Raw genomic sequence first — 12,201 nt, 5'->3', positions numbered from 1 at the left:
CTATGGGTTTTTGCATAACGCAGAGTTTGCGAAACATAGCCGATTATTTAGCTCCCTAAACCGTTTTCCATTCATTCCCTATGGTAGTGCTAAAGCACTACGGATGTAATATATTTTCGGCCACTAAAGGGATTTGGGAGGGCGCTGTTAGTCCATATATAGCCCATATAGCAAACAACTCTGTGAGGGGGTTTCATACTCTTTCATGTTATGTAGGCCTAGCTACCTGTCATGCATGCTTTATTTTACTACATCATTTACGTTTTTATAATATGTTTAGGCAATGATGAGAGGTAAATAAATGCTGTAAATTAACTCCAAATTAAAGATAACAATCTCAGCACAAGTTTTAAAAAAAATAGTGCTTTGATATCGGAGATGCCCAAAATGTTAAGACAATGTACACATAGGCCTACAGTAGTTGTTACTTAAGTCATGGGGGAGAAAGAAAGGCAGACCTGTAATTTACGATCTAGGCAAATATAGTGATACTATGCAGACAGTAAAAGTGCTGGGGACCTTCTTATTTGTATTTATTTATACATAATAATGCCTGTAACATTATAAAGCTAACACACAGACGGTCATCACAGCTCCAGGTGTGTGATATTTAACCTGTATTCACATTTTTAAAATATTGATGTACTGTCTTTATAATGATAACGCTTTATTGCAGATACATGACCATATAACACATCAGTATACATAGTATACAAAAGGAAATACATAAAAAAATGCATATTGGCATTTAGGATAAACAGGCTATTGCACCAATGCCGTCCAAACCTTATATCAGCTTTTCAGAGGGGACTAGGGCTTCAATTATTTGGTGTTCGGACTTATCCATGCTACCTTGAACCTCTGCATACTCTTTTTTAACAGTTAGACCACAACTGAGCAGTATATAACGGTGTGATGTTCGAAACAAAGAGCACTTCACAGTCAGAGCACATAGAAAACTTCCTTATAAGCATGTTAGCTTGAAAATAAACTGTGTAAAATGTCAATTAATATGTTTTCTGTATGTTCCTGTGAAAAATAATGAAATGTTTAATATTCTTTACATAACGTCTGTTCTACTGAGCCATCTGAAGCAACCACTGAACCTCCGCTGTCACCATAAGCAAAGAGAGCTCAAAGTAAGTATTAACATGTTCAGTGGCGGCTCCTGACAATAATCTCAGGGGGGGCAATTGTTGCCATGATGGGAAATATGACCCAAAATTAACCTAAATCAGATAGCATATGACAATGTCATATTGCATTTAACTGTTTGTTTTTCCTGTTCATCTGGCATAACCACTCTGGCAACATTAGACAAGCATTGCACTGTACAGTATTTTTGGAAATTAAGTTTGTTAATTTCTTGAATAAAATTATTTTAGCTCTAAAATGATTTAATTATCCGGCTGTGGCCATCACAGATAACTTGTCATCTACCAGTGTGCTCCTCAGATAGGCTTCCTTTAAAAGTTAGGAGACAAAAATGGATGCTGGCATAGCATGTGCAACATTAACAGTGCTAATCATCACATTGGTTTGGGTTACTACTGTCTACAGCACTTGGTAGGCGGGTTTATGTCGGACGGTGAAAGCAGCTGTCAGCTAAACGACGTTCAACAGCTGATCGCCGTTCAATAGCCGATCAGCTGTTGAACGGCGCTGGCTCGTATATGCAGATTGATGTTTAATGTTTGTTTTACCTTTTCTGAGAGATGATGCATAGGGGTGACACCCAAAGTTATCCATGCGGTCTCTGTGCTGCCATCAGGATGGATAAAAAGCCAGTATACAGTCCATATCATCATGCAGCGGCAGCAGGACAGAGCGTTAGCGCATTAGCATCCTGCTAGCCTCGTTAGCCGTTCAAACGAGCCCCGTGAAAATCCGCGTTTATAAGATCCCCCAATCCATCTTGGTAGATACTTGCTTGATGGTTACATTTTGTCTGGGAAAGACCTAGTCCGAGTCCGATCAAGTAAGTAGCTTGCCAGCCTAGCCTGAGTTGATATAAAGTTGTGTTGGTCTTGAATATGACCGCTCTGGGCTGCATACTGGACATGTGACTGTATCAGTCACTGTAATTGGTTTATTGTTTACTGTACGTATGACGACAACACGTTAGGGCGAGCACCCCTGGAACCCATAGAGATTGCATTGCGAGGCTTGCAGTTTGAAAAAAAAAAGTTTTACATTGATGTCTATGAGAGCGCTGGGGGCGATTCTCAACCAGCCCGACATCGCCCCAGAGTGACGGTACAGAGCACAGACGCTGATTGTACAATGATATTCAGACTTAGATGCAGGTAAAAACTGTATTGAAATCATAAATTATGATTATTAATACAAAAAAAAAAAAAAAACATCATTATTATTCATTATTATATTTTCGTTTTTTGCTGATATGGCTCAAGGAGGGCGGCGCCCTATCGCCCTCTATGGGCGAGCCGCCACTGAACATGTTACTGATTTGGTTGCCAAAGACATCATATGAAGTCACATACAAAATCTTAAACATTTGCTGTCTTGATTCTTGTCCGACTAGGTCCGCCGCCTATCCCGGCCGTCCCGCTCCTCCACTTCCTTCCTGTGGCTGTGATGTCAGACCGTGCTGCTCACAGCAGTAGAGAATAGCTGGCTCTCTGGATGGCTCCATCCCTGTGTGCAACCTCATGAAGATGTCCTGCGTTCCAAACCCTGTGCACTTTCTTTTTTCTATTCTACGTACTGCAGCTGACCATACATAGTTGGCATGCAGTATGCTACTATTGGGAAGTACTTTTAAATGTTGTCGTAACATAGTGCCTTGGACTTGACTGTATATCACTCAAATTGCTGGTTGTTTTCTCTGGGAGGCTCAGTCCATGTGACGTCACTTCCGCTGTGTAGATTGATTGTGGGTCAGAATCTCCATAAAGCTGCTGGTTTGCACACTGAAAATTGCTACAGGTTGTAGTAGGACATCTGGGTATTTTTCGGCATGCTGCATCTGACATCATGTATTGGGACAAGCTAAATCTTTACACAGAAGACCTTACATTTGAAAATAGTCTTTTTAAATGTAATGAATCATTACTCCTCTGCGGCTCCTTTATTTTAACCTGATGTGGATTCTTTATTTTATAGCCCCTTAATAATGTATCAGCGAGTATTTCATATGTGTGAAAGGATTTGATAGAGTTGATTTATAGTATTGTTGTTGTGTGACTCTTTGTTTGTTGAAATCCAGCTGTCATTGTTGTGAAGATGTTTTAATAAACAACTCATTTGATCCATTTATGTCTGTGTCAAGTAAATAATGTTTATTGATCATTAAATATATTGGGTTTGAAAAAATAGTTGCATTTTAAACATGTTACACATAGAATCAAATTATTTTAATATTATTGGTTGATAGCATTGCTAATTCTGCATTTAAATGTCCAGTGTAGTTTTGGTTTAGTGTTTTATGTCCATACAACGAATTTAAGTTATTTATTCTGAAGTTCTAAACTTAATCTTTTGTCTGACTTGGGATTCGAACCTGAAAACTTTGAGTGATCAGCAGGGGACAGTGCTGCAATTTCATTGGCTGTCAGGCTGTGCCAACTATCCACGTCTTCGTGGATTCTTCAGCTAAAACTCCCTAAACAGATTTCCATTCATTCCCTACGGTAGTGCTAAATCACTACGGATGTAATATATTTTCGGCCACTATTGAGATTTGGGGAGGCGCTATTTTCCCCTTACATCTCCCTTAACTTTTTACAATGCATTCTCTATCGTCTAATATCGCACTACGGATGTAATATATTTTTGGCCGCGCGTGGCGCTTTGCTTTGGAGTCGTTTGGGCGGGCGGGGCTGGGCTATCAGCCTCCGGCTTCTCATGGGCTCGCTTGTCAGTCAATAGGAGGTCAGTATTCGCCTGGAGTTTGAATTGTCTGCAGCTCGCGCAGTCTTGAAGAGACTATCACAGTTCAAAAGTAAGTGATTTACATTATAAAGTTATGATATGTTGAATTAAACAATGTACGATGAACGGACCTGTAGTGATATTTTATCTCAGCGCCGTCTGAAGTTTTCCCGTTTAGGCTACGTGAACAGTATTAAAGTTGCCCATTGCAATGTATGATGAATTACGGCGAATATAGCCTACTGCCACATTGAGCCGTCAAATGTTCGTGGAATTAAATTTTTAAAGTTCTAATGATTGTCGTGAGTTAACATATGGGAGTATGGCGTTTACTACCGTTAATAAGTCACGCCGTTTTGCGGTTAAAGATAAATATACGCTGGGTGCTTTTTTACACAAACAGTCAAAATGACGGTGGATAAATGAAACCAGCTACGAATGGACGTGCTTCATTTGTATCGTGTACTTTCGTTCTGTTTACACTTACTACAACGTTATGTCGACGGCTTCCAGTCGACATAACGTTGTGCGTTCAGTCGCCATTATAAAGTTACAGGCGAAAGTAACTTCAAAACGGCTCGCTTGGAACGTTCACTTTCCCCGCTATCATGCATTCTGTCTTTGAGATTAAAAATAAAAAAAAACACAATACAGACAGTTTAACTGAGCTGTCATATTTTAAACGCTGATATCGTTATTTTACATTGCAAACAACTCTGAGGGAATTGCATACTGTGTCATGCTGTTGTGTAGGCCTACACGCCTACCAGTCATGCATGCTTTATTTTACACCAATCACGTTTATATAATAATGTAGGAAATGCTGAGAGGTAATTAAATGTTGTTTTTTGTTGAAAATACACTGAAATTGAGACATGAAAATCTCAACAAAAGAAAAAGTAGCTTTGATGTCAAACTTAAGTCAATTCACACCTAGGTGTTACTTTTGGTTCTCACGATGCTGAGGGAGGGAGGGAGGGAGTGTGTGTGTGTGTGTGGGGGGGGGGGGGGGGGACTTCAACCAGGATTTGGGTGCAAACACAGTTCAAAGGAACAAAGTGAGCCAAGTTCTGTCATCTCTACTTTAAAGGCATAGACAGTAGGTTCAAAGGATATCACTCACTACACCAAGTTCTGTCATCTCTACTTTAAAGGAGACTGTTTACATACGTTCACCTTAAAATGGCCATGTTGACGTTTAAACAGTCAAGGGTAACAGGGTTAAGGGCCCCTTAAACACAGTTCATTGTCACTCACAGGACATATAGGACATAAAGAAAAGCAGACATGAAATCAAGATCCAGACACAAATAGTGTTCATATTCTGACAATAATCCTGCTTCCCATTGAGCCCATACATACCAACACCTGTGTTTAAAAAAACAAAACAATTCCTCTCTTTAACATATTAAATAACCAAATATTTTTTTTCATTACAGAAAAATGCGAAAGCAAAATTTCTTCCCCGGGAGGATCAGTGTTTCATTCCGCACTGGTCCCCGTGGGTATCTCCGCCAGGACCCAACCGAAGCAGCAAAACTACTAAAGGACAACCCAGCACTGCAGGACAAGTCTGCCCCGTTGAAGGAGGAGGTGGTCAGACAAAATGCCCTGACTGTGGTCCGTCAGAGAGGAGGTGATGCCTCGGACAGAGCAGAGGTGTTTGGAGAGTACATCCTACAGTTTGGAAAGTACAACGGGAAATCTTTCCGTTGGCTCCTGGAGAATGACATCGGGTACACAATTGACCTAATCAGGAGTAAAGAAAAGGAAGAGGCTGCAGGAGTATTCATGGGTGAGGGACACAGCAAGGACAGCTTACTTTCATTTGAAATGTATGCCCTCAGTTTTAGCCAAGTCCAAGCACTTCTAAACTATCTATCACAGAGGCCAGGTTTGACAGCAGCAGCAGCAACAGGAGAGGATGACCAGCTGGTCGGTTTTGGCTCTCGTGCAAAAAACACCTGGCGAGAGATTTGGGAAAGCAGGGATGATGGCTATGCATCCTTTATGATAAAAAAAAGCTGTGCTCCTGGAACAAAAATGGATAAATTAAAAAAATATCTGCTGAAGAAGCTACAGTCAGCCTCTGGCTCCTCTTCAACACACACCTCACCAGCTCCTGCCAGATCCATGGGTGGGCCTTGTTTTCCGTTTGTTTTGACAAAAAGATGTACCAGTACATGTTGGTTTATAAGAGCACCAAATGGAATTAACTAGAATCATGCACCATTTACCATTCTCCTTCTTGTCTGTTGCATCACAGTGATGGATGAAGATGAAGAGCTGGAGAGAGCAATGCTGACCATCTCTCCTTCTAAACAGCATGTGCAGAGATGTAAGTAAACATTAGCCTCCTTGTTGTTACTACTTAACCATTCAGAAACAATTTACAGTTAAGCTTTTTTGCAGTGTATATATATAAATACAAGTTTTGTGTGTCTTCCAGCTACTTCTGCATCATCATTGTCCCCCACCAGACGACAGGCAACACCAAGGCAAAGAGGTTCCTGAACAAATATGTCACACATCAACAGACAACTCTGGGAACATGAATTATTATCCCAACATGAAGCATGAGTTCTACCTGTCTGTTATCATGTTTGTGTTCTGGTGTTCTACCAAGAGTCCTAGTGACTATGAATTGCTACCAGTCATGATGTTGGTAAGTACAAATCCTTATTTTCCTACAAGAATGAAGACCACCACACATTTTTAGTACATCACTCTTTCTACATCCATTATTGAAATGATCTAAATTACAATATTTTTATTCGGAATGTGTTAGACATACAGTTTTAACGAATACCTTCATATAGTACAACCAGTGAAACAAAAGATTTGGAGTGGTCTCTCTCTGTTGCCGGAGCTGTATATAACAAACCGCCTTGTTCTCTAACAGACAAATGCATGTTTGCAGTGTGCCATCTTGCTTCCCCTGCTTAGGCTAAATTGTAGTGACTGAAAACTGAATTCTAATCCATAATAAATCAAACGCATGTGTATGAATGAAATATAATCTACATTATTTATGTAAGAAACATTACATTCATGTATTGTTTCACTATATTGCTAAAGCAGGTGAAGTAAAAGATGGGTAGTTTGTTCCTATAATATATAACACCGATTTTTGTATATTGCCAAAATATAAATGACTAACATTACTATTTTCGTCATAGTACCATCTGCTTCACTGTTCACGGAAACTCAGATGACGGCTTCAGAAGTAGATGGTAAATGCAATTTACATATTTCTGTTTATCCATTTAAACTATTTTTCACATATGCTCTGCTTATTTCAGTTCAAACCCAGACCATTAATTGATTGCTTTTTATGGTCCTTCTTCCTTCCCTCCCTGCAGCCCCAGCTCTGCCAGCTGTGAAGAAACCTGTCCCTCTTCCTAAGGAGCTGATGTTTTTAATGCCAGAAACAGAAGCTCCCCTGCCATCGAAGACGGCCGTCATCGTTCCAGGTGTGTTATTTAACCTGTATTCAATTTTGAAAAATATTTATGTTGTGTACATTTAAACTTTTTTTCTAACATGCCTTGTTTATTTCAGTTCAAAACCCAGACCATTAATTGATTGCTTTTTGTTGACCTTCCCTCCCTGCAGCCCCAGCTCTGCCAGCTGTGAAGAAACCTGTCCCTCTTCCCCAGGAGCTGATGTCACCGCCAACAGAGACAGTCATCACAGCTCCAGGTGTGTTATTTTACCTGTATTCACCTTTGAAAAATATTTATGTAGTGTCCTTCATAAATGTTGTAAAGTACCTTTATATATTTTTTTCTTTATCTTCCTGTTAAAAATAATGAAATGTTTACTATTCTATATAGAACATCAGAGTTCTCCTGAGGCGTCTGCAGCACCCACACAACCTCCTCTGCCACTAAGTGCACCAATAGCTCAAAGTAAGTATTTATGTGTGTATGAACAAAAATAATAGCTTTATTTGTATATCAACTTTAAAAACAATGGTTTACAAAGTGACTTGAAATAAGAAACAGGAGCAAATACCAAATATGTAAAATGTATTTTAAGAAGTGAATTAAAAAAAGTTACTGATTCAGCAAGTCACATACAAAATCTTGATGATTTTCTGTGTTTTTATTCTTGTCTGACTAGGTCAGCCATCACCTGTCCCCAGCCGTGCCTCTGCTCCACTTCCTTCCTGTGACCATGACATCAGTCAGTGGAACTGTTCACAGCATCAGAGGATCTGGATGAAGAGTGAGCTGGAATCCCTGGGTCTCTGGCCAGGCTGCATCCCTGTGCGCAACCCCATGAAGATGCTGTCATTGTGGCGTTCCCCTCCTCAGCCTGAGTTAATCGATAGCATCTCTGAGCTTCCATCCCCCAAGTACTTTCAACTTCACCCCTTTTTTATATGGAAGCCAGAGAATGATAACATAATGGTTAGGCTGAGGAACAATTACACCCTGCCTTGCATAGATGGTTGCGCTCAGGCTCAAGTTGCCTCTGCAGGTGTTGGCAGACCTCGAGTTATCGTCGGACTAACCGGACACTATTACCTGCTGTCATCCAGGCTGTGCTGCAAAGTTTGCCGGAAAAGGTGGTACGCTGACAACCCGATCTGGCTGGAAAAACTTCCCCAGAGGTTTACAAACCTGTTGCCAGCAGTACTCACATACAAGAAGGCAATTTGTAAGTCAGTACTGAATAAGCTACGACTGACGGGCAACTCTCCCACTGGAATAGCTAAACTGGTCCTGGAGATGATGCACCTGAAGTATGAACGCGCTAACCTGGCTTACCTCCTCAGCTGCCAAACTATCATCGATGGTGAAGCAGGGAAGGGCACAAATCCAGCTCCCTTTGGCGAGTATGGAGATTCAGATGGCTGGAACGGGATCTCTGTCTCTTCACACTACCTGACTGACTGCCTACGCCGGTTTCACAGACAGGGCCTAGATTAAGCCAGGAGTAGGCCTTAATGTGGACTAGTTAAACTGGGATGTTTAAGTCACTTTCATGGATATGGCTTAAGTTTGGCTTAGTTAGTCTGAGACTATGAAGTCCTGGAGTAAGGGAAGTAAGGCCCGGTTCTAGACAGTTAGATTTGGGTGGGCCTGTAGAAATTTTAGGTGGGCACACTGGGCAGAGAGACCGAAGATGCGAGCACGCGCAGAGTGCGCAAGCAGAAATATTTTGCCCTTGTAAGATCTATGCGTCTGCTTTTTGGCACATTTACTGTGAATTGTGTAGAACACAATATGCAAATAAACTTTGATTGTTGCTGTGTGGGAGATTTGATTCTTGCATGTTTTTTTTCCAAAATGTTTATGAATAACATATAATATACATATATACAACATAATGTATCTTTTTTTTAATCGCAGTATTAACTGTAGGCCTGAGCTGATTGAAGCGAAAGCTTTGGGACTGGGCAACCTGGATGGTGGTAGTCCAGAGCTATACCTGTATACTATACACACTATATAGATATATAGTCTTTCCACTATTGGCTCCTATGTCCAGCTGGGTGAAGATAGTAGCCAGCCGAGGTCACGACCCTGCTAGGGGGGTCCGGGGGTATGCCCCCCCCCCCGGGAGATTTTGTTTTACCTTTTATAAGGACCCACGGTGACATCCAGGTTACACACACTTTGAATGTCCCAAAATTTTCCTCATACTAGATTTTTACTCATTAAGTCCCTTAGTGACATATACTCAACATCCTGGTGTGGTTGTCATGTGACAGCCATGTGACAGGAAGTGCTGCTGCACACAATTAGAGAAATTAGCAAATTTCAAAAGCTTGTTTTTTGTTACTAAAGGTGAGTTAAAACCCATTTAACACTTCTAATGCTTTAATAGGGTGTCCTGTGTTACATTTAACCTTGTCTGACCATATTTCATTAACAACTTTATATAGAACAAGTTAGGTAAATATCGCTGTGACGTATACGTCACATCGGGCCGTGAGCCTCAAAATAGTCAAAAAATGTTGGAGTGACGTATTTGTCACAATAACAAAAATGGTAATAATAAGCTAATCAATTAATTTTAGTGTTTCATTTATTTTGAATTAATATATGTTCTTTTGCTAAATTCAAAGTACATTTGAACAAATCTAAACAAAAATGAATGACAACACATTATAATATTAGGGTTCAAAAAAAAAGTTTGGATAATATTTTGGATTAAAAAAAATTAAGATTTCCCAAAAAAATTGAGAAAACATCAGAAATGTGTTCTATGTGGTCTATTTAGTCTGTGTTCCATCCCTCATATTTTAGAACTGGGTGCGGGTTCTTATGGGTTAAAGTGAAATGCATGAATCTGGTGCACTTTGAGAGGAAAATTAAGAGGCTAAATCTGAGGAATTTTGTGTGAACAAATAATTTGGAGACACTGGGTCGGATGAATTAGAAGCTATTGAAGAAAGACACATGGATTTTCCATATAAATATAAATTTGAAATAAAATATTATGCAGGGTCCTCTGGGATGGGCTTGGTGCTCTTTTTCTTTTACGGGACATATTTTTCTGTAATATAATGAATTCATTTAAATGCAGTGTGAGGAACGAAGCAGAAGAACTCTGTTGTCCAGTTATCTTTTTTTCCACAGACGAGGTTGAAATAGGGTATAGACTATACAGAGTGCATGGGCAACTGAGGGCAGCCCCATTTTCAAATATTTTTAAATAAACTCAATACACATTGTGCATGCCATGGACTTGAACGTGACGTGATCAGTTAACCTCGGATTACCTCCCAGATGAACTGATGCAAATATTAAGCTATTAACTATCTACCAAAACATTGTATTCCTTTTATTGTATGTTAATTTACATTTACATAATATGATGTTGATATCAAACACACAAACAAACAAAAAAAAAATTGGGGGGCCCCCTAAGCAACCGCTCATTTCACTCGGGCCGGCTCTGCTGACCAGTGACCACACACTGGGTAACTTGGAGGCAGGCTGTCCTGCCCACCTAATAATACGATTAGAAGCAATGCATGGTAATGGTATATTCTTTAGTATTAATTAATTGTCTGAATTTTATTTGACATTTTCTTGGACAGCGAATGAACAGGTCCGTCCGATAGTGGGTCTGGACTTCCACCTAAATTTTTTTTAATTTTTATTTATTTATTTTTTATTAGGTGGGCACAGCCCACATTTGGGTGGGTACGGCCCACCCACATGCTGCTGGTCCAATGGTGATCATAAAAACCCGGAGTGGAGCAGAAACACCATTGCTTGTGAGAAAAAACAATTGCAGAGGCTAAAAAAAATCCTGTCAATAAACTTTAATGAAAAAAAAAATTGTTTGAAACCATCCGGTTATTGAATCTAAAAGCCATACTGCTGGGACTGCAAATAAATAGTTGGGCCGCAATTTGCAGCAAATTCAATTAATGAAAATGTTACTAAGAGAACATTACACCAACTTCAGGTTATCTTCATTATTATCGGTATTTCACATCTTTCTCATTTATAATTTTGACATTATATTTAATGATATCTGCACTGATAGACTGTGGAAAAACCCGACTCTCGCTTTAAAGAAGAGCTTGCCACAACCTTTCAACAAAGGACTAAAAAGATGACGTTTCATGAAAGTTAGCCCGAGAATTCCATGAACAGAAAATGCAATATCTGAAGGAAGTATGACATGAAAATGAAAATTCTACAGGCGGAATTGGACATTATTTAATCTTTATTTTACCAGGCAAAATTGCTAGAGGTCAAATGACCTCTTTTCCGAGCAAGGCCTGGCCAAAGTGGCTGCAGCTAGAATGAATGAAATATAAGACAAACATAAAGAAGAAGGAAACAGACAAATACATTCCAGTGGGTGAAAAAGAAGAACAGTTTTGAGACAATGATAAAATACTATTCAGTGAAACATTGACACACTCCAAAATGTGCCATTAAAAAACATGTGAGTCGAGTTTTAAAATCATTCATAGTGATGAGTTCCTGCAATTTGAGTGTTTTTTAATAGTGTTCCAGGCGGAGGGAGCAGAGTACATGAAAGCCCTCTTCCCAAACTCAGTACGGGTTCTGGGGACAGAGGTGGAAAGAAAGTCCAGAGAGCGTAAACTGTATGACATGAAGTTGGAAGAGAGAGCTATGATTCAAACAAGATACAGTACTGAGACAATTGTGATTACTAATCACAGTGAAGATATAAGTAGAATAAAAGGTGTTCATGTTGTGTTTTGTCATTTTGTTATTCATGTGTGTCAGTATTTTAAATCAACCACATTTGAAAACAGAATTGTTTTAGACACTCATTGTATTATGCTGAATACATCTTCAATTTAAA

At 39.6% G+C, this 12,201-nt stretch overlaps 1 protein-coding gene across 2 annotated transcripts; it reads left to right on the top strand.

Moving 5' to 3' along the window:
- The first annotated feature begins 3,883 nt into the window (after positions 1 to 3,883).
- Positions 3,884 to 9,161, top strand: LOC307254175 (uncharacterized protein). Of its 2 annotated transcripts, XM_080032444.1 has the most exons (9): positions 3,884 to 3,964; positions 5,334 to 6,031; positions 6,161 to 6,232; positions 6,344 to 6,559; positions 7,074 to 7,127; positions 7,257 to 7,367; positions 7,510 to 7,596; positions 7,731 to 7,805; positions 8,020 to 9,161. In XM_080032444.1, exons 5-9 carry the CDS (start codon positions 7,106 to 7,108, stop codon positions 8,829 to 8,831), a joined length of 1,107 nt encoding a protein of 368 aa, XP_079888570.1. In that variant the 5' UTR covers positions 3,884 to 3,964; positions 5,334 to 6,031; positions 6,161 to 6,232; positions 6,344 to 6,559; positions 7,074 to 7,105; the 3' UTR covers positions 8,832 to 9,161. The 2 variants fall into 2 exon arrangements, with proteins under 2 accessions (XP_079888570.1, XP_079888569.1); XM_080032443.1 differs by lacking the exons at positions 3,884 to 3,964; positions 5,334 to 6,031; positions 6,161 to 6,232; positions 6,344 to 6,559 and having other exon boundaries at positions 6,578 to 7,127.
- Positions 9,162 to 12,201: the final 3,040 nt, after the last annotated feature.

Source organism: Ammodytes marinus (assembly GCF_949987685.1).
Source record: "Ammodytes marinus genome assembly, chromosome: 8".
Classification (NCBI taxonomy): Eukaryota; Metazoa; Chordata; class Actinopteri; order Uranoscopiformes; family Ammodytidae; genus Ammodytes; species Ammodytes marinus.
Note: the sequence above shows the minus strand (reverse complement) of the source record. Positions and strands in the feature narration are given on the sequence as shown.